The sequence below is a fragment of the Kogia breviceps genome, chromosome 11 (assembly GCF_026419965.1).
Source record: "Kogia breviceps isolate mKogBre1 chromosome 11, mKogBre1 haplotype 1, whole genome shotgun sequence".
In the NCBI taxonomy this organism is placed as follows: domain Eukaryota; kingdom Metazoa; phylum Chordata; class Mammalia; order Artiodactyla; family Physeteridae; genus Kogia; species Kogia breviceps.
The window spans coordinates 65,404,985-65,428,244 of NC_081320.1; the positions used below are offsets into that span (position 1 = coordinate 65,404,985).

Here is a 23,260-nt window from a genome sequence, read left to right on the forward strand (position 1 = left end):
GACCAGGGCCTGATGACCCAGTTCCTTGGGGTTCCTCAGCCCCCCAGCTCCCCACTGCTGGCTTCACCCACTGTTGCTGACACTTGACCTCTTCTGACCTCTCTCTCTTTTTTTGACTGAAGTATAGTTGATTTACAATGTTGTGTTAGTTTCAGGTGTACAGCAAAGAGATTCAGTATTATATATATGTATATAATATACACATATATATTTCCTTTTTCAGATTCTTTTCCATTATAGGTTATTGCAAGATACTGAGTATAGTTCCCTGTGCTATACAGTAGGTCCTTGTTGCTTACCTGTTTTATATATAGCAGTATGTATATGTTAATCCCAAACTCCTAATTTATCCCTATCCCCCCTTTCCCGTTTGGTAGCCATATGTTGGTTTTCTATGTCTGTGAGTCTATTTCTGTTTTGTAAATAAATTCAATTGTATCATATGATATTTGTCTTTTTCTGTCTGACTTACTTGGTATAATCTCTAGGTCCATCCATGTTGCTGCAAATGGCATTATTTCATTCTTTTTTATGGTTTATATTCCATTGTGTGTGTGTGTGTGTGTATACACACACACATACACACACACACACACACACACACACACTACATCTCTTATCCATTCATCTGTAGATGACATTTAGGTTGCTTCCATATCTTGGCTATTGTAACTAGTGCTGCTATGAACATTGGGGTGCACGTATCTTTTCGAACTAGAGTTTTGTCTTTTCTGGATATATGCCCAGGCAAGGCATTGCTGAATCATATGGTAGCTCTATTTTCAGTTTTTTAAGGAACCTCCATACTGTTCTCCATAGTGGCTGCATCAATTTACATTCTCACCGATCCTGTAGGAGGGTTCCCTTTTCTCCACACACTCTCCAGCATTTGTTATTTGTAGGCATTTTGACGATGGCCATTCTGACCGGTGTGAGGTGATACCTCACTGTAGTTTTGATTGGCATTTTTCTAATAATTAGTGACGTTGAGCATCTTCTCATGTGCCTGTTGGTTGTCTGTATGTCCTGATCTTTCTTTCTAGGCTTGCTTGTCTGGTGCCTACCTAGTTTGAGACTGACCTTTGACACATGCTGGCCTGTAGGGCCCCTGATCCTTCTCCTGTGGGGGCCGTGGGCAAGGTTGTACACTAAAGAGTGTCGGGGAGGATACACTGCACATCTACTGGCCTCTCTCTCCATCCAAGAGCAAGGCATGTTCCCAGGTGGCCTGCTTTTGGGGACATGGTTGGCTGTGTGTGTAGAGAGTGTGTGTGTGTGGAGGGGTTTGGAGGGACGGGGGAAGTCTTGGGCCTTAGACATTCTCACTCTGAAGACAAAGAGCAGAAATAGGGCAATGCATGCTCCCTGCCTCCAGGCTCTTGCTCATTGAGAGAATATACACTTGGATCTCAGAGTTTGGAGTCTTGTAATAGTTTGTATTCTCTAGGCAGCACCATGCAGCCCTTCACAGAAAGGAATTCGTGTGGTTTATAGGCCAGAGTTCTGAGGTAGGAGATTGCAAGCCTGGGTTCTTGTCCCAGGGGTTGCCATGCATTTGCTGGTTTACTCCAAGTAACTCATTCACCATTTCAGTGCCTTAACTTTTCTTAATGGATAAGAAAGTGCCTACAGTATTCTCATTGGGGTGTTTTGTCAATGAAATGAGATAAAACAAAGCATTCTAAAAAGGCAAAAAAGATTCCCATGTGCTGCATGCTAATTTTGATATGGAACCTTAACTCAATGAAAATATTTTTATTAGTATACAAGAAATAAAAGATATTATAGAAGTTCAGAAAAGTTTAAAAATCACATATAATTTTATCCTGATATAGTTATCTTTTTCTCTTTTCTTTCATATTTTACAGTAATATTTTCAAATGATTGTGCATAATATGCCTATCATTTTGTACCTTGATTTTTCACATGATGGTATCACTTGATCTTTGTATCCTTCATTTTCAATGCCTGAAAATTATTGCACCTAATATGTTTTATAATTCATTTAGCTATTCAAACAATAATTGACACTTGGGCTACTTTCAAGTTTTCCTTATAATAAATAATCCCATAATTAGCACATGGCTCTCTAGTGGAATCAGTCTGTATTTAACATTTTGTCTACTTGTTAAATTAATACATATACATTGTATTAATTTAAAAGATTTAGAGTAGTATAAAGAGAACTTAAATCACTGGTAATTGTACCACTGACAGATACCAGTGTGAAAATGTGGGTGTCTGTCCTTCCACTCTTTTGCTACTCATATATTGTGTGTAGGGGCACATGTGTGTATACATATTACTGGCCTGATGGTGTGTGTGCAGTGTTCAAACTGATTTCTTGCTAGTTACTACTGGGCAGGCAGTTAAGAGCATGGAGGTTAAAAGACTGGACTCCAGACTCAGATTCTATGAGTTCAAATCCTGCCTCTGCCATTTATTTAGGTAAACCCTTTGGATAACCGCTAAGCCTCAATTTTCACACTGAATTAGCTAGTCAACCTTAGGCAGCTTCCTTCTCTAGGCCACAGTTTTTAGAAGAGGGGTAATAATAGTATCTGTCTACTTAGGTTGTAAGAATCAATCCATAGAAAGCGTTTAGCAGAACATCTGGCACATAGGAAGTGCTCAGGAAATACTCCCTGTGGTCATTTTTTCATACATCTTCCATGTCATGAAAGATTCTTGGAAATCACCATTTTTAACAACTGAACAATATTTTATTGTTCTTTTATACCCTAATCTATTCACTTTCGTTATATAGTTTGTTAATTTCAATAACAAGCAGTGAATTTCGTGTCCCCGAAACCTTTGCCTCTGTTTGGATTACTTCCCTTACAAGCATGCTAGAGCTGGAATTAATGGGTTAGAGTATGAGGATTTTTAAAAGACTCTGTAGTACATATGCCAAATTGCTTTGACAGAAAAAGATTTTAAAGAACCTTAAGCACAGTTTTCAAACTGCAGCAGCAGTAAGTGCAGTCTTGGACTTTTTTTTCTTTCCCCCCGCCCCCCTTTCTTTCTATCCCAGCCCTTTAAATTGTAGCATATGGAAGCCAACTCCTTCAAGATCCTAGACTTTTGAGACGGTCCCTTGGTGTGAAAGGGACCAGAGCCTGGGAGAGGGAGGAGGATGAGAGAACTGGTTTGAATGTCGCTAGCCCCGACCGGCTTAGTAATTGTACCACAGTTGACAGATGCGGCAGCGGTCACGTGACCCGAGTATGACCTCATAGCTCCCGGCTCCCCCCACCCCCTTCACCCCACCAGCCTGGGCTCGGGCACCCAGAGCGGACTTGGCGGCAGCAGCTGTGGCGGGAGGGGCAAGGCATTTCCATCACCCCTACTTGGCAAGCTATCTAAAGGAGACCTGGGGATTTGGGAACTCTCTTTGGTTCCCTGGGCGAAGCAGGGGGATGCTAGGAAGCCCAGACTTCTGTAGTCACTGGCCAGCGAGAAAATTCAACAGCATGATTAGCAAGTATTTGCTGAATGTAGCTGGGTGCCAAGTTCTGGCTGCAGGCCAGGCTCGGTGCCAGGCGCTGTTCATATTTCATCGCGCTTAATTCTTTTTATCCGCCTCTTACTGCTGAGAAGAGAGGTTGGGAGACACAGATGAGAAAACTTATGGCTTAGCTGGGGAGTGAGGACTAGCCCAAAGCAAGAGAAAACTGGAGGAAGCGGTGGGTGCTGCACGTGTACATGGGGTATTAGACTGCGGCCAGCGAGACTGGGGGTGGGTGGGTGGGGACACTGCCCGCCCGAAGGCTTCTGGGAGAAAGGACCGGTGAGGTAGGACACAACAAAGCAGAACAGATCTCACACTGACCTGACAGGGCATCTGTAGCGGAGAGAATGGGATTTTGGAGGAAAGCTGCAAATAAAACAAGTGAGAAGAGAAAGATGAGGGAGGAAGATATTGACAGGACAAAGGGGGAGCTCCTTGGCCAAGTTTCACAATAGTGAGATTCCCTCACCCCCATGGCAACGCTTTAAGGGTGCACCTCAGGTCCCTCAAGCTTTAGGGAATCTTCAAAGGTGCTGATTTTGCATTCATTGTAGGCCCTCCCCTTGCAGGCAAGAGCCAAGCTCTGTGACCCTGGTGCTCTAAATGTTTTTCTTGTAGACTCCAAAAATCTTTTTTGAAAATATTTGTACACCTTTGCACATTTTTGGGAGCCAACACACAAAATTTTTCCATAGTTTAAACAGTTACATTGTTTAAATAATATTGACATTTAAAGATAAAAGTGTTGCAGTACTCTGAAAAATGTTTCTAAATGAAATACTGTAGTGATTGGATACCCACTGTAATCCTTTTTAAAAATACATGAAATTCTGCCTTAACAGTTGGAAAAATTTCATCTCTTTTTCCTCCTTGAATTTATATTTCCTTCTACTTTCCCTACAGAATTTTATCCTAATACATTTTTATGATTGCATATCTTTTATGCATCACCCTATCATACTTCTCTCCAACCAAGCTACATATATAAAATGAATTTATTTTTAAAATTTCTTGTGACCATAGATTCTAAATGTTACAGAATATTTTGTCTGGATTTGTACCATGACAACTAATATACAGTTAATCAAAACAAATGCTATTAGAAAATCTAATAGCTACTAAGGAAGCATAAAAAATAAAGATTAATTGAAAATACATCTCTTAATGAGAAGAAGCTTTTTTTCCCTACCCCAATTAGTTTATATATGCATGGATGAATATTACTCATCGCTAGAAGGGGTCAAGGTTCAGTACTAATTCGATTTGTTTTATTTTGTTTTGTTTTTTAAATAGGTGCAAGAGCTGAGCTCAAAAATCTTTTCACATACCTAAGTACAAAGAAATGTAAGGAGTTTTGCTGTAGCAGTGTCACTCAGTTTTATAAACTCCTTTTGAGTTAATCTCAAAGATTATATGGGTAGATCTTTAAAAACCTATCAGCTGACAACTAGAATAGTTTCTCCTTCACTTTGAATGAGAGCAGAGAATTGGAAGCTAGTTGATTTGCCTAGTCGTTAGTCACCCCTTTTCTCCACATGGATGGTGGCATTTAGACTGTCCCTTCATTGCACCATACATTTTTCCCTAAGCCAATGTGCTGTGGGAAGACTTGGGACAGGTAAGTAGTGTGCCTTTCTTTTGGGAAGAGGGAGAAGGGTGATGGTGCAAGCGAAGCAAGAGGGAGATCAAGCAGCATCCCTCGTCCATGTTCTCAGACAGGACAGCTGTATAAGAGAGCGCTTGTGGAAGTTGAGGACTCGTCATGTGAGGCTCCTAAAATGATTTACACCAAAGTACGTACCCTTTGGAGGGTCTTCATGTATTCCCAAGAGCACCTGTACCTTAGTTTGTGCTGGTCCATTGCTGGATGGATGAGCAAAGAAAGGGAAGGTGATGGGGCGAGGGGTCCCTGCAGGGTCTGAAGGTCTCTTTGTAGGAGGAAGGGTGCTCTGGGCAGAGGCGACCTCCCTGAGGGGTGACTGCCTCTCTGTAGGGTCTTTCTGAGGGGGGGGGATGGAAACAGCAAGGATCTGAGCCAGGCACACTGGCTGCTGTCTGTCTCAGACCCAGACTCTTAGAGCTTTCCTTCTCCTTTTGGTTCAACCTACTTTGAGCTCTTGAAAGACCTTCCTTCTCATTCTTCCATGTGGGGCCTCTGCAGAGCAGGGGGGCTAGGGGGCTCCCCACAGAGAAATCAGAGTGGAGAGGAGCATAGTGGGACCAACAAGGGCCCAAGAAAGCTAGAGTCCCCATCAGTCCCTGACAGAGGGTTGGTTACTTTGCTGGCTCTCTATCCTCTCCATCCCAGGGCGTGCTCATTCGTGGGGTCTTGGCTTGCTGCTGTGGCACTTTTGTCATTAGAAAAAGGCCTTCTTTAGGCAGTACAGCACCGTGAGCATATTAGGTGGGGCTCACAAGACACCTCTGTACTAAGAAAAATTCTCCCCTTCCTCTAGACTGATGCAGCCCAGTGCCAAGGGGCATGGCTTGGCCAGGGGAGGGTGGACCGCATTTCAGTGCCCACTTGTCCCCTCGACTGGGCACCTTTTGGCATTGCACAACCTCATAACCATGTGGGGCACGCTGCTTGTTCTAGCCTCTCTGTCTTCGAGCATACTGTCTCCCCTCTTGGAGTGCTGTCCTTCTAGCTGGATTCGCCAAACCCTACCCACCCCTTGCGGACCGCCTCAGGTGCTGCCTTCTCCTCCAAGAACCAGGCTCCTCTAGCCCACGATCATCTCCCCCTCATGTGGTTTCCTGCAATTCTCTGTCTATAGACATTAATTATACTGGAAATGACGGGGGGTGGGATTTATACTAGAGCAATGGTTCTCAACTGGGGGCAGTTTTGACCCCCCACCGGACATTTGGCAATGTCTGGAGATATTTTTCATTGTCACAACTGGGGCCGGGAGCCTGTTACTGGCATCTCATGAGTAGAGGCCAGGAATGCTGCTAACTAGCCTACAATGCACAGGACAGCTCCCCCTCTCTCCAAGCAGAGAATAATGTGGCCCAAAGTGTCAACAGTGCCAAGGAGAAACTCTGGACGAGATGATCTCTAGTCTTGAAAACGCTTTATGTCACACCCTAAGTTATATTTTGGGGTTTTTATATTGTGTTTTAATGATCAGTGTCAGTGTTATTTTGCAGCCAGATGGTAACTTCTTGGAGGGCAGAGACCATGTGTCTTGCAGGTCTGTACCCTAAAGGCACAGGATCCCCCAGAATTTTTGGCCATCAGGAAGATACAGAGGAAGGATGAACAGATACTCTCTGGGCTGCCCCAGCCCTGCTCTCAGATGTTTCCCATGAGCCTCTGCTAGAATTCCTTGCCAGTTGAACTCTATTACATTATATCCTAAAGCAACAACAACAACAAGAAAAAGACTGAAGACAAGAGAACCAGACAGACACGGATTCCTTAGTATGGCTCAGGGAACCACCCAGTCTCCACTCCAGCCTGCCCCTCACTACGTGCCTAAGCCATGGGCTAAGCTGAGGAGACGTTGAGAGAAATCATTAAACTTCAAGGTTGTGGGCAGCCAAGTATCAGCTTTCTCTTTAGCCTGGAGAGAAGAATCTATGAACTGTTTCCTAAATTAGTAAACGCAACCTGGGAAACCCCACAGCAGGATTCATTAGAAAGAAAAGCTCTGATAGATTTCTCTCAAGTGTAGCATCTCTCAGCATCAGATCTTTATATTTGAGGGGGGTCCAGAGCACGAGGACAAAGGGAGGTCCACAAGCCATGTGTTTACCTATCTTACAACTGTAAAGCAAGCTAACAAATTGTTAAATGTTCCAGCTTCCTATTTTGAAAACTATATCTTCATGATGACCTAGAAGGTCAAGTTTGAATTGAGAATGCTCATATTCCTCTGATCCCCATGCTGGAATATGGTGGTTTTGGGGAGACCTGGCCATTGCACGCACCCCCCCGCCACCCTGCATTCATGGCCCATGGCCTGTCCCCTTCTCCTTCACCCCCCAGCTCTGCCTCACCCTTGGAGCGGCCTGATGTGGGCATCCAGCCTACATATCCAGGTTCCAATCACACCTCTTTGATGCTCACCACCATTTCAGTCTACCCTGTGGAGGGAGGATGGACCTGGGGAAGAGGACTGCAGGCTGGAGAAACAGGTTTGGGACCTTCTGGGCAAGGAGTTCCTTGGTCCTGTATGCCTAGGGTATGTTCTTGGAAGGTGTGAGTGTGGTGGGTATGTCACCTTGGCCCTACAGACTTTTTACCCTGTGGGGAGGGGTGAGTCCAGATAAGAATCAGAGGGGAGCCCTCTTAAAGTGCTGGCCCAGAGTGAGGTCCCTCTTATCAGATTGAAGGACACACTCTCCCAGAGTAGCAGGAGCTACATCATGTGCCTTGGGCCTCCTGGAGGCCAACCCCCCACACCTACCCCTGCCACACGCAGACTGGGCAGGTACATCAAGAGCCATTTTGGAGGGTAACAGCTTTATTGAGATATAATTTATATACCATACAATTTCCTCATTTAAAGTGTGCAATTAGATGGCTTTTAGCATATTCAAGTTTTTCAACCATCACTACCCTTAATTTTAGGACATTTCATCACCCTAAAGGAAACTGTGCACCCCTAGCTCTCATCCCCCAATTCCTCTGTTCCCCTAGCCCTAAGCAACCATGAATCTGTTTCTAGAAATTTGCATATTCTGGACATTTCATGTGAATGGAATTATAAAATATGTAGTCCTTCGTGATTTGGTTTCTTTTACTTAGCATGATGTTTTCAGGGTTCAACCATGTGGTAGCATGGATCAATGCTCCATTCCTTTTTTTAAAAAAATAAATTTTATTTATTTATTTATTTATTTTTGGCTGCATTGGGTCTTCATTGCTGCGTGTGGGCTTTCTCTACTTGCGGTGAGTGGGGGCTCCTCATTGTGGTGGCTTCTCTTGTTGCGAAGCACAGGCTCTAGGCCTGTAGGCTCAATAGTTGTGGCTTGTGGGCTCTAGAGTGCAGTCTCAGTAGTTCTAGCGCACGTGCCCAGTTGCTCCGTGGCATGTGGGATCTTCCCGGATCAGGGCTCAAACCCGTGTCCCCTACACTGGCAGGCAGATTCTTAACCACTGCACCACCAGGGAATCCCCTTCATTCCTTTTTATTGCCAAATAATATTCCATTGTATGGCTCTTTCACACGGTAGTTATCCACCCATCAGTTGATGGACACTTGGGTTGCTTCCAGACCTTTCATGGTCTCTTCGTGGAGCCTTTTGTGAGTGTACAGACTATGCTTGTCTGTGGTTTCCCACTGGCATCCCCTCTCAGCAAGGCCCTACCACCATTTCCCTTGGTACAGACATCAATACCTCAACCCCTCATGGGGCCAGAGCAGGGCTGTTTTCCCTCCAGAAGTGGATAAATGGCTCCCTTTCCACATGTGGGTTCTCATGGATGCTTCTAATAGCTCCACTTCTCCCCATGTCTCTCACACTCCCTTGTTTAGGTTCATCCCCATGGCTTTCTCCAGAGGACAGGCTGGGAACAGGTGCCAAATCACCTCCATTAGCTATTGCTGAGCCCACATTCCAACTCATGTAATCCTCTTCTCCTTAGCCAAATGGGAAAGCCCTTGCATGATTTAGAACTCTTGGTTCCAAGTGACAGAAACACAATTTAAATCCAAGTTAATAGCAACTGAGAAGCTTAGGGATGTCTCTATTTCAGGTGGATCCAGAGGCTCAAATCATGCCAACAAGGACTCATTCTCTCTCCTTCTCCTCCCTCCCTCCCTCTCCTTCCCTGAGTCTTCTCATCTCTTCTTGGCTTTGCTTTTCTTCACGTCAGCGTTATTCTCAGTGAGGCCTTCCCCAAGTGGAACAAGACAGCCTCCAGTAGCTCTGGACATTTATTCTCCTTGCTTAGTACCCAGTGGAGAGTTTATCTTTCCCAGGAGTTCCAGCAAAAGTCCTAAATCTGAGACTCATTGGTTAGGCTTGGGTCATGTGTCCACACCAGAACCAATCCTTTGGCCAGGAGATGGAATGCTCTGATTCGCCAGTTCTGGGTCTTGGGTCCACCCTTGATTGGAAGTCAGCCCACTTGAACCTCATGGACAAAGATTGATGAACAAGGAGTTCCCCAGAAGAAAATCAAGGGGAAATGAACATTGAACACACATAGCAGATGTCACTGGAACCATCCTATGAACTGGCCTGTCTGGGATCTGCCCTACTAATTTATCATACATGTTTAGATATGCCTGAATCCTAGTAGTGGACATTCGTAGGCTGAAGCCGAGATCCCTGCTACGTGTGATAAATTAATTTCTGAGATTCTAGAAGTTAATATCCACGATATTACTGTTCCTAAGGAGGGTTTGTTATTGAACATGAACAAATACTTAGTCCAGGAAATTTTGCCCTGATAGTAGAATTGTAAGCTTTATATAGCAGGACAGTGGAGAAAATATTTTTGAATTCAAGAGGCCTTTTGGAGACCCAGATGCACTGTAAGTAGGTATCTGTCCAGACCACCCATGTATATGATCTAAATGTCCTTGACGTAATTTCATAGTACTTTATCCATGCCAGGGATGAATGGAGTCAGGTGGGGGAGGTGGCAGAGGGCCCAGGGAGTCATAGGCAGGGATCCTGGGTGGAGAGTAGAGAGCTGGTTATAGCAGCACAATACAGCTCTTCTCTGAGATTTCCCCCCTCACTCTTTCCCCCCCTTTCCTTATTCCTTTGTCGCCATGGCAACTATTGATGCTCCCTCATCCTCTTTCCCTCTCCAGTTGGCTCCGATCCCTGGGACCCACCTCTCTGTCTCACCAACTTCACAGAGCTGTTGCCAGCCTCTCTCCACGTCTCTCAGTGAGGGCACCCAGCTTTGCCCTCTACCCTCAACACACTCTCTTGCCTCATTTCCCCACCCCCCAGGCCCCTGCCTTGCCCCTTCTTTAACTCTGATCCAGTCCTGAGCCAAATTCCCATCTTCCTTCAAGAAGTTGTATGAAAATTGGATTTTTGCCACTCTAACCTGATTTGAAATGCATTAAGAGATCTGTCTCTTGAAACACCTCAAGGTTGAGGCTATTTGTGAAGGGAAGAAGCATGCTTTACTGCTGCTTCTGTGCTTAAACGTGGTGCTAGAGTGAATCACGTTCTATTTTCGTAACTAGGAGTGTTTTCTGTTTGAAGAAATCCCCCAGCATGTCTCTGAGTGAAAAAGAAGACTCTATCATAAGGGAAATCACATCTCAAGTTCAAAGTTTGTGAACTGGTAGGCCCACAGACTTTTGTTAGGTCCATAGAGTGCTTAAAAAGATGGAACCAACAGTTAAAAGATGGAACCAACACATAAAAAGACTGGATTCCTGGATGCCCTTGAGCAACTAGACAGGGGGCATGCATCCTCACACGGTGGAAATGGGAGGGAGGGAGGAGAGGGGGGGGCTGCCTTTTTTACACTGGCTCTTCCTTTCTTGTTAGCTACACCTGGCCAGCTCCCCTCTTTCACCTGCCCCACCTGGGTCCTTCTGGCATCCCAGTTTTTGACTCCCACCCTAGGTGATCCGTTTTGAGAATCAGGATGGTCCTGCAGTGTGTGGTTTGCTTAGAGCAGCCGTCTGGAGTTCCACCGATATTAGTCTGATATCTGAAAGCAGGTGGGCTTTCTGCACTTCTCTGTGCTTCCAGAGTCTTCCAACCAAAGCTCATTGTTTTCTAGGAGCCCACTCGGGCCAGCTCTGATACCAGGGGAGCCTTTGTATATGTGAGGATACAGAAATTGTCCAGAAGTGAAGGCAGTGAGAGTGAACTGTAAGATTTCTGTCTGGGTCCGACCACTTCCCTTTCATACACCTGCCATAGTATCCAGGTCTTCAGGATGAGCCAGGCATGGCTGATTCAAGAGGGAAGACCGCCCAGGCCAGTTACAGACCCACTCACAAGACCGGATGAACCCAGCAGAGGATGTTGGGTGGGGTCCAGAGGAAGCTATCAAGGGCTTTGAGTATGGATCTCCCTCTCGCCAAGAAAATGGCAGGTGTGTGGAGTTCCTGGGCTAGTGAGTGAGGACTTAGGTCCTTGTTCCCTCTCAGAGACATTTCCCTCCACAGCCTTTGGTGGGAGGAAGGGAGAGAGTGGGTGGAATGAAACGGTAGATTTTGAAGCCAAGTACCTTTGAAGCCGCTACCCGTAGGTGTGCACAATATAGAGAGACACAGCGGACCGCATAATACCATGTGAAATACAGTAACAGTACTCTTCACATACGCTATCAAAGCAGCTCTGAATCTTCATTCACAAATACAAATAAATGAGACATAGATTTCTTAGCTTTCTTTAAAGCAACTTTCAGCTCTGCGCCACACTTGGTCTCTGCCGCCTTCTTGCTGAGGGAGCTCAGGCAACTCCTGAACCTCTCTGAGTCTCGTTCTCATCTGCAAAGTGAGGATGGTTAATAGTACTCCCTGAGGGGGTGGCCGTGGGATGAGATGAGTTGACATAAAGTGTGTTGCACGGGGCAGAATATCCAGTAGGTACTGGGGAAGCGTGTGCTCCCTTCTCTCCTCTCCAGCACATCTTCACAGAGGCTTGAGCTCGGGATCCTCTCTCAGGTGGTCTAGTGTATCCTTTAGTTCATTGGCTTGTTCATTCATTTGCTCCAAGCACTGATTGAGCGCCTGGGAGTGGGTTGGTCCCTGCAGCACACAATTAGCTGCTCTGGCATCTCCTGGTCAAAGAGAATGCTGGGAGGAGAGCGAGTCCATGGTAGAGAATGTCTGAGACCGCCCTCCCCCGCCTCCCCCCCCCCCCACCCTGCCTAAACTAAGGGTTGCCTTGCTCAGCACTTTCTGCCCGGCTTCCTGGTGGCTGTCTTCCAAGGCCTGCTTTCCTGCCCCAGGACCCTACAAAGGCTCCTTTGATGAAAAGTTTGCGGCAAAGTGACTGTGTCATTTGATACAAATGAGGCTCATGAGAGTAAAAAGTGTAGCTTTATTCTCCTATTTTGGGATTTTCTAGCCCAGAGAAAAAGGGGCAGCTGAATGGGGCTGGGGCAGAAGCCAGGAGGGAGGGGAAACGCCAAGAGTTGGAGAGCTCTATGCTTCTGTTAGCCCTGGGATTAGCAGCTGCAAGCCTGGGGCGTGACCTGCACACCAAGAGGTGCCTCCCGCTCAGCCAGACTCTGCTTCCAGAGCTGGTGGGTGTACGAGGGGCACCCCCGCATTGCCTGGGAGGGGACCTTTTGTCCCCCCAGGCCACCAGACTCAGCATCTCCACTGCTGGGCCTGCTCCCGTGGTCCCCACCCCCTTTCAAAATGCATAGCACCTGCTCCCCTTCCTCCAGCTGATGGGGTGCCGAGGACCAGGATGGGATTTGAGGGGATCCACAAAAGCCCCCCACCCCAGAGGGTCTCCTTCATCCACCTCGAGGGCTGGCCTCATGGGCGGACTGCCACGGCATTGGCACCGGGCCCCATGCTCAGGGGGACCCTGCGCTCAGGAAGACCTCACACTTAGTTTCAGGCTCTGCTGTCACCACCTTGGAATTCTCAATAGTTCTTGAGCAAGACACCCTCCTGCATTGTCCTTTTGCACTGGGCCTCACAGACTCTGGAGCCGATTCTGAGCCTCTCCACTTCTCCCAGTTCTTAAAGTCAGGTCGGTGATCCTTACACATTCTTTGCTCATCTTTTACTAACACCTCTCATTTGTATAGCTCTGTATTTTCCATGAGCCTGCACGCTGTTATCGTACCTGTCACCAGGAGCCCCTAAATCACTGACTCATGCCAGAGTTGTTTGTGGGATTTGTCTCATGACCCCAGGCCCTTTGATGCCACCCCTTTGTTCTTGAGGAATAAAAATGCCCCCCCTCCCGACCCTATCTGTGATACCCTCCTACTTAAGTGTAGGAAATTTGCAAGTCCAAAGCTGATCCTCCACTTGGCTCTTAAGAGCCTTGGACAAGCCCTCTGGGAGCACTTAATAAATACTGACTAATGAACCTGCAGCTGCTGTTCCTTTGGCTAATTAAATCTAAATAAGTCACAGACTTTAAATTATGCAATAAGGCTTGGCCAAAACAGCTTAAAAATGCGGGAGCCCTAGTTTTTCTGCTGTGCCCTGTGGAAAAAAATCCCATCTTTTAATCATGCTTAACCTTCCTGAAAGAACAGTGGCAACCTTTAAATAATGAATGAATGTATATTAGCGAGATTTTTTTTCCCCCAAGCTGCACACGACGGAACTAGAGCATAAAAGGGACAGAGGCAGAGATAGGCCTGGGGGGATTCCGGAAGTTTCTGGTGAATCACAGAGTGCTGGGAGAAATCGTTTGGTTGCTCAGAAGCCCAGAAAAAGGACTGGTAAAGAGCACGGAGGGAGGAGGGGCGGATGCACTGCCATCCAACCTGCGCCTGCCAGCTGTGATGGAGGCTCCCACAGCACTGGTGGGGGCTACACGCTCAGTAATCCTCTCTCCACTCCTTCCTATCTTGCCTCCACGTAGTACCCTCCCACCCCCGAAGACCCTCCAGTCCAAAAGCAGTGTCTTCACAACAAAGGTTGAATTGAGTCACATCACCTAGAGCAGTGCTTTACAGACTTTCAGGTGCACAAAAGTCATTGGGGATATTGTCAAAAATGCAAACGATCAGTGGGTCCAGGGTGGGGCCAGAGATGCTGCATTTCTAAGATGCCTGGGGCTGCTGGTCCTCAGATCATGTGTAGAGTAGCAAGGATTTAGGTTTTGTAATGAAGCTGAACGTTACAATCAACTGGGACACTCTTCAGGTGCTCCCCGGACACCATCCCAGATCAGTTAGATAGGAATTTCTGAAATCAGACCCTAGGCTCTTTGGTTCCATTCTCCCCATTCCCCACCTTTAAAAGAAAAAAAAAAACTGAGTTAGAGTCCAGATAATTTTCAGGTCACCCAAATAAATCCTAGAAAGCTTAACCAGCTTGCTTGCAATCACCTCCTAAAGTGGGATTAGAAACAGATCTGGCAGGGAAGTGGCCTTGGAAACCAAGCCTGCTCCCCTTCCCTCCTGCAGATCCTAGCACCTCCAGGACTCTAGCCCTGTCCCTGGGCTCAGGGTTGCAACCTATGTGATTCCATTTGGGGAGCAGGAAAGATTCTTCTAGCTTTCTCCTCCTAAGCCTTCCTGAAAGTTCACTATTAGTGCTTAATTGCTTGGGCTGAAGCTGAGTGTAACGTGTAGGATCTGTTACACTCTGTCTTCCGCATCACGCTGTGAGTGGGAGGACAGGACAGACACTGGGCGGGGGGGGGGGCACTGGGCTCTGTTCTGTGGGATCTGGGACTCAGGAAGGGGAGGGACTCTCAGGGCAGACTCACCTCCTCCTGCAACTTTGCTGAGGGCAACCAGCGGGTGTGCCCTTCTAAGTCACCAGGCAAGGCTGTGGCCCTGGTTGTGTAAGATACTGGGGCCTCAGGCAGAGGTCAGGAGGATGAAGGCAGAGCTGTTCCAGTTGTGTATCCTGAGAAAACCATGACCTTCCTGCTGTGGTATGTGAGCCAGGCCTTAAGACAGAAGTGTGGCTGTGGGCCAGGCCCAGCTTGGCTACAGCTGTGCCCTACCCAGTTGTCTCAACCTGGACCATGACACTGGGGCAGGGAGTGGGAGCTGGGCTTAAGAAAGCAGCAAGGTACGGTAGACAACAGTTATTTGCTTATTCAGTATCCACCCCTCCCCTCCCCTCCCCCCACCATATTATCAGAATCTTAATTTTGTTCAAGGCTGCAACACCGTCCAGGCCAAAACCTTACCACACCTCATATATGTCCTGAAGCTAGGAGCAGCAACATGACCAGTCTGACCAATGAGATGTAAGCAGAAGTCTCTAGGTGGATCTTTCTGGAAAGCTTTTAAAAAAGATGGCCCCGTTTCTTTTCCCCCTCTGCTGACCTGGAGTTGATACCTGGAGCTATAGCAGCCATCTTGAGATTATAAGGCTACAAGCCATGGAGTGAGGAGGATAAAAGCCATATGCTAAGGATGGTAGAACAAAAAAAAGGATCCTCTATGACTGAGTTCTCTATGACTTCCTTGAGAAGTTTCACCATCACGGACTGCCCAACCTGGGACTTCTTAGTATGTGAGACACGTAAACCTCTATTTGGTTAAGCCACTGTGGCTGGGTTTCTTTTACAGCTAAATGCAGTCTTCACACTGGGACCTTAGAGAGAATGTTCCTGGATTGGAAATGGGAAGAGAAGGTCAAAGCAAGAACATGGACCCCAGCAGAGGGTAGGGGGGAGGATTTCTCCTCTTTTTCGGGGGAGGGTCACTATCTCACTCTACGATCTTCAGGGAATTCCTTGTTTCCCAAGGGACTAAGTCATATTCCTCAGGTCAATATTCAGGACTATAAAATTTGGCTCCAAATCAGTTTTCCAGGCCTGTTACCATTCACTGGAGCAAGGATGTGCCTGCTCCTTCTTTGAGTATAGATTATACACTCCCACCCTGATCTTAATTCACATGAGTTCTCGCTACTCCTTTCTACCTGTCCCAGGCTTACCTGCCCTTGTGGGCTGATCTTTCGAGAAGACTTCCTATCACCCTGGGCTCCAGGGACCTCTCCTTTAATCTCCTTCATCTCTGAGGTCTATGTGCCTGCTAGTTTCTTTATACTTTAGTGTGTATTAGCTGCGTCTCCTCAGCAAGGCTGTGAGATCCTCCAAGGCAGGATTTTGGGAGTGTGAAAATACAGAAAGATCACTTTGGAGTCAGACTTGAGATCTAAGATGATCTTGGGTACATCACTTAACCTCTCTGAGCCTCAGTATCCTTGTCTGTGAAATGGGGATAATGTACATGTCTGCTTCCCAGGCCTCCATAAAGCATGTAGTCAAGTGCCTGGCACATTGGAGGTGCTCCAGAAGGGCTTGTATGTTGACTTGTTGCCTGCTTGGTATCCCTAGGCTGTGCCTTTTTTCTATCCTTTGTATCTCTCTCCACTTTTGTCTCTCCCTTCCTTCTGATTTTCTGTGTTGCATTTGAACGGTGAGGTCTGTATCAAGTTTGGGGAGTGACCATGAGCTGTTTTCATTTTTGCTTAGGGTAGATCTTCGGCTACTGGCTTCAGTCTTCTATCAGAGTAGAAAGTAAGGATAGAGGGGGGATTTCATGGCCATTGCTAAGGGGGTGAGAAGACATGCTAACTTAACTGAAAGGAGTTTACTAATCTTTCTCTGAAGTTTTGTAAGGAAAATGGGTGTATTTAAGTCCAGTTTTACATGGCAACAGGATGATGAATTGAATGGCCTTATAGCAGTTTTTTTGTTTTTTTGTTTTTTTATAAACAAACTCCGAATTCTGTTTTTTCTAGTGAATTAAACATCTGGGCCTTAATCTTTTTGATATCTTGATCTCCTCCTTCTTTTGCCTCAATCTCACCCCAGAAACCCAGATCAAATTAGATTGAGAGAAGTGACCCATAACAAAAAAATTCTGCCATTGAAAGTTTAATGAGAAATGACAGTTTTATTACTTCCAAGTAAATACCTGTCAAGCGCAGCTATAAATGGGAATGAATGCATTGAACTGGGTGGAAAATGAGAAGTCACCGTGGACTGAAACAGCATGATAATGTGTACTGACGGTGAATCCTGCGGCAGTCTTCTCTTTTCATGTCTTTTCACTCTGCATCACTCAGAGAGCCCAGCAAGACAGAAACGTATTCTTTTGTTCCTCTTAAAGCAGAGCCTTATGTCCAGGAAGAGGAAGGGTCAAAAAAGACTTGATTGATTGCAAAGCTGTGTCCATTCAGTTTACTGCATTATCCTTAAAGTCTCCCGTGCTGGCCATCATTCCTGGGCAGGGCTGGCGAGGTGGGGGCAGCTGACAACCTGCTGTGTGTGTGTGTGTGTTTGTGTGTGTGTGTGTGTGTGTGTGCGCGCATATGTGTGTAGAGGATGGGGGAATTGAACTCCTTTCCCTTGTTACACTGGGCCACTTCTGTGCCTCCTGTGAGTCCCCTAGTGCCCAAAGTCTGTTCCTTTTGGTTGTTGCTGCCTGTTGTTGTGTATATATCTCTACCGTAGACAACTATTTGCTATGTATCTGTGTGTGTGTGTGTGTGTGTGTGTGTGTGTATGTGTGTATGTGTGTGTATGTGAATTGAGGGTTGGGCGTGTGGCCTGTTTAGTATTTTTTTTTCTCCTATTTTTCCACTGGAGCAGCATCGCTGACTGCGCCTAATCAATCAATGCCTCCTTACCAGTGCCCCTAGGAGTATGCCCAGATTTTGCCCCCACCTCACCCAGGCATGTGCTGCTCAGTGATCAGGATATCTGATAGGCCTGTCCTGGGTTTTCTGGAGCTTCAGCATCTCTCCTCTTGAATTGCATGTTGCTGAGGGCAGGCTCCAAGCATGCATGGTGGACTGTGTACAGTCCTGCTCAGGCCCAGGGCTAGATGGACCCTTGCCAGTGCCTTGGTGATGCCATCTTGACATGTCTGTGGAGCTGGAAAGAGCTTGAGGAACCTTGGCTCCTGTGTTAGTTTCCTGTATTAGTGTTGGTGCTGCAATAAATTATGACAAATGTAGTGGCTTAAAACAACTCAGATTTATTCTCTTACAGTTCTGGAGGTCACATGTTTAAAATGGGTTTGGCAGGGCTGCATTCCTTCTGGTGGCTCTAGGAAAGAACCCATTTTCTTGCCTTTTCTAACTTCTGTAGGCTGCCTGCATTCCTTGGCTCGTGGTCCTGCATCACTCTACCCTCTGCTCCCATGGCCACGTCTCCTTCTCTGCCTCTTACCCTCCTGCCTCCCTCTTATAAGGACCCTTATGATTACATTGTGCTCATCTGGATAGTCCAGGATCATCCCTTCATTTCAAGGCCCTTAATTTAATCTCAAAGTCTCTTTTACCATGTAAGGTAACATATTCACAGGGATGTGGACGTCTTTGGGTGGGGGCCTACCCTCAAAAGCCTACCACAGCTCCCTACACCTCAGGGAAGATCTATCTGAGTAGATGTGGTGGATCCCAAGTCAGCCTGGTCATGGTATGATTTCTGTGATTCTGGAAAGGCTTTCTAAACCCTTCTCCCTATAGACACTTCCCTGGCCTGCTACCTTCTGAAATTCTCCTCTTGGGCAATAAAGCATCTTCATCCACAGTGGGAACTCAGGCTTAATACAGGGCCTGAACGTGTTTCTCCGCACTAAGGTGTAAATGGTTGACAGCAAACCTTTCCTAACGGCAGGTTCTTATGGGAGGGAGGCACAGGTGAGGGAAGGAGGTGCCCAGTGATGGAGAGAGCGAAGGCACTTGGAAGTATGACCATAAAGTTTTAATCAAACAGAGCAAAATGGCCTCGATGCAGAACAGGTAGTGCTTGGGGAGGAGAAAGAAGATCATCTCCTTGGTGACACAGATTATGTGTATGAAGATGAAGCAGTACAGGAACATGGCGAATTGGTTCTGGCGGAGCAGGAGGTCCTGCAGGCCTCCCGAGAACTGTGGGGGAAAGAAGAGAGTAAAAATGGCAAAACCAGGGCTTGGGTACCAGGCAGACCTGGGCTTTGATCCTGCTCTTGTCCCTTCCTGAATGTGACCTCGGGCAGGCTGTCTTCCTCACCTAAAGTGAGGGTAATCGTGCCCACCTCACAAGATGATGATGAGGAAGAGTGAGGACAAGAATGAAAATTCCAGGCAACGTCACAGGCACAGAGGGGACTCATGTTTTCACTTCTTGAGCCTGGTCTTAGCCCTCCTGAGTCAGGCTGCCCCCTTCCTTTCTTGGTACACTCCATGCAGGCTCTGAGCCCACATGTGGGCAGTCTCTTTCCTACTCGAGATCCCCACATCTGGACGCCAGGTCTTGGGCGTGTTCTCTGGACAGTGTCCCCAGATACTCCACCTTGTTTTCTGGATGGTGGCACAATAAGAAGGGGGTACCTTGGGCACAAACAACTGTGTCTGACTCTCTGGGCCCTAGTGCATGTCACATAAGGTCATGCTGTGGTCCTGCAGCCCAGGGTGTGGTCTCTCCTGCGGACAGGTAGTAAGAGACAGGTGATGGGGCCTCCCTAAACTCTTAGGGTTTTGGGTGTGGGGGAAGGCAGCTTGAGCTGTCTGGCTGATTCTGCCTGTGTGTTGCTCTTTTCCAGAATCTATATAATTAAAGTTGAACAGACCCCCATTTTAACTGTAGAAAGCATCAACATATAACTAGAGTAAAAGCTGATATAACTATTTTGATCTATAGTTAAGAAGGCATCACCCATGGTTCATTCTTTAAAATATCTTTTCAACTCATGCCACATTTTTTGTAAGCAGGCATATGGCAGGGACTGTGATGCCCTAAATTCACTAGAAACATATTCATAGAGATATTTTTCAATACAATGACAATTATCTACCCACCCACCCAGAAAAAGAGGTGGGAGGCTTAAAAATTAAGTCAACTCTCCAAGTAAATGCACAGGAAGTGAAACACTTCTGTAAACTATTGTTAAAGACTGGGGTTTGGGACATACTGTTGTTGAACCAACTATGTAAAATGTGAGGGTAACTAAATAAAACTGAGGGGGCAGGAAATGACTCCAGTGATGCCACCTCTAAAATGAATAGTAAGGAAGATGGAAGACCAGAGGAAGAAACCCAGTGTTCTGGTGGGACTGGAGGGCTGGACAGATCTTGTGTTTTTCTGCAGACCTGGTGTGGCTCTGGTTCCATGGACTTTCTGCCATTGTTTGTGGTCTACTTGCTAATGGCTGATATTTGTGATTTTGATAACAAATTGTGCATTTGTGAAACCTTTTAGACTTTTCAAAACACTTTCAATGGTCTTTTTTATTTTAAAGCAGAAGACAGAGAGCAGATAGGACTATACACCAAGGATTTCCATCTCCTCCAGCAAGGAGAAAGATTTTCAAACTAAAAAGCAGGTATTTTGTGAGCAAGAAAAACAAAAGATAATTGTTAAGAAGCCAGCATGTGTTCATTGAGAACAAATCATGCAAAACCAACCTAATTTTCTTTAAAAAAATGGACCAGTCAATTGGGGAAATGCTATAGTGTAATATCTTAATTCTGGGAAACCATTTGACAGTGTGTCTCAGTACAGTTTTCTGGACAAGGTAGAGAAATGTGAGCTGGAGATAATGTAACTTAAGGGTGCTGATTAATGGAACATTGCTAACCTGTAGGGAGATCTTTTAGTGGTATTTACTTTAGGTCATATCCTCCTCAACAATTAAAGCAATGACTTGGATAAAGCCAGAAGGCAAGTTTCTCAGAACTGAGGATGACTCAGAGCTGGGAAGCATAGCTAATACATTACATCCTGATAAAACTGAGAAGTGATGAACGTAAGTTGTTGCATTTGTGTCAAGAAGTGAATTGCATGAGTACATAAAAATGGTAATAGCTAACAGTGAGTGCTTACCTCGATGTGCCAGGCTCACTGCAAAGTGCCTCACACGCATTCTTTCATTTAATCCTCACAACAACCCTATGAGGTAGGTATTACCTTACAGATGAGCAGACCAAGGCCCAAAGAGGATCAGTAACTTGCCCGGTGTCACACAATTTATATGTGATAGAGCCAGGATTTTAACCCAGGACTGTCTGATTTTAAAGCCCAGACAGCATTGCTTTAAACAATAACATCTTTCATTATTTAGTGCTTACGATGGCCCAGCCAGAGTGCTAAGCATTTCCCATCCCATTTAATCACAAGCAGGCTTTCTCATCCCCACTTAGATTAGGGGAGAGTGGTTCATTTCTTGCCAAAATATGTCTAAGTTTTAGACTTAAAAAAAACCTTTATGTCTAAACATAAAGTTTTAGACATCTTCCATCACACAGCAATGCAGTGTGATCCAACAGAACACATGCAGCCCTGATCAGGGGAGCAGGGGATGGTTCTATCAAAATCCACTAGCCAGACTGCAGTGGGATTTCTGGGTCTAGGCCCAGGCGTCCCATTTTAAGAGACGCAGAGAGGAGTGGAGAGCGGTGAAAATCCAGACACAGAGGAAATATTGAAGAGTTTTCCCTGAGGAGGAAAGCCATGGACAGGCAAGTGGACAAGGTGGCTTCCGGGTCCCCCTGGGGATGGTTGATCCTTGAAGAGCTGGATCTCGGCTTAACATGGAAGCTCTAATGCAGTGGGCCGGTGGGCGTAGGGTGGGGAACAGCTGAGAAGCAGGTAAGGTGGGCTCCCCGTGCAGGCCAGGGACAGGCTCCCCTCACCCCTAGTCTCCCCGCACCCTTTGCCTCCGGTTGGGACCTGTCACCTACCAGGCGGGGCGTCGCGTGCTGCCGCAGCCACTCGGTCCCCTCCTGTGTGTACTTGAGCTGCTTGAGCTCGAACTCCATGCGCACCTTCTCCAGCTCCATCCCGTCATTTCATTTCGCTGGGGCCCTGGGATCCCTGGGGGCCGCTGCGGCTGGGGCCAGGGGCAGCTCTGCGCATTCAGGCCCATCGCCCGCCTGGCCCTTGGTGGTGGCGGGACCGGCCTTGGAGAACAGTGACTTAGGTGGCCCCGGGCAGCCTCTGTCCTCACAAGTTTCCATCTCCTCAAGTTAGCCGTAGGATGAGTCTGGCTTGGGGGACTCTGCCTCCTGGGCCTGGGAAGGGGAAAGTGGGGGGTCGGGAGGAGTTAGCATGGGGCTGCCCACCCCCTACCCCACCACGCTCCTGCAGCCCCAGGCACAGTGCACTGGGTTGCTTGAAAATGGTGTGAATTGTAAACATCTAGACTGAGTTCTTCCGAGAAACTTCAACGGAGCTATCAGGACCTGAGAGTTAAGAAGGAGGAGAGGGCAAACGGACACAGGAGAATGGCGCCCTAAAGTTGCAAGTGGGGCCTTTGGGAGGGTTGAGTAGAAGTCCGTTTTCCTCATGATCTTCAGATCACTACTGGAGGTAACTTTCCCACCTCCCACGCTACTTTGAGGCCAATTAGACATCCAGTCCTCTGGGGGCCACAGAGGGAGGAAGAAACCCAAGGTCTGCATTGAGAGAACCTCAGTATATGGGAACCAACGATAGGGTTATGGGGAAGCTTGGTCCCATCTGCAGGAGGAGGAAAGGGCCCCACATGGAGGGCTAGATGGGGGAGACCAAAGCCAGCTTCAAGTGACTTGACAATCTTACGAAGGGCTACCTGGTCTCTGGTTACAGCTGGGTGCCAGTGTGGGGATAGGGTGCACATCTCCTACTCTTCTTAGCAGTTCTCTGGAATCTAACAGCACTCAGCTCCTATCTTGTGGTGTCCCCCTTATGCTCTTCCTCCCCCTGCTGGGACAGGCTGGGGCAGTGAGAAGAGGCATCCTCCTTACCAAAGAAGCCCTTGACTTCCCTTCGGACATGGGGTCATCAGGCACCATCTTGGGGAAGGTTGAGCAGCTTTCTCCTGCCCCCCGGCCTTCCATCATCTCCCGGTCCTCTGTCGCCATCCAGAAAACCACAATACTGCCCGTTGGGGCCAAAGGACATCTTTTGAGGCATTAACATTTGGCCTCACAAGATTCCACAGCCCAGCCACCATCACAGTCCCCTGTCCTCATAATAACCTACATTCCACCAGTTGCTAAGGCCCCTTTGGCAGAGGGTGTGATACCTTTGAGGTGCCATTATTAAGAACTATAGGATGGGCCTTTGCCACCCCTGGGGACTGCTGTGAAAACTAGAATTCCACCACTTGAAATCCAAAATTCCATCATTTGAAATCTGTTCTCTTGAGTTCCTCTTTTAAATGCAGCCTGTATT

The 23,260-nt window shown here is 46.9% G+C and overlaps 2 protein-coding genes across 3 annotated transcripts in view; one reads left to right on the forward strand and one right to left on the reverse strand.

Moving 5' to 3' along the window:
- ATP6V1E2 (ATPase H+ transporting V1 subunit E2) overlaps window positions 1–23,260 on the forward strand; it is a 143,960-nt gene that overhangs the window by 30,460 nt on the left and 90,240 nt on the right. The window lies entirely within an intron of this gene.
- TMEM247 (transmembrane protein 247) lies at window positions 14,681–22,947 on the reverse strand. The gene is given in 4 exon segments (XM_067006917.1): window positions 14,681–14,753; window positions 18,821–18,996; window positions 21,787–22,116; window positions 22,831–22,947. Coding segments are annotated over 4 exon segments (696 nt in total).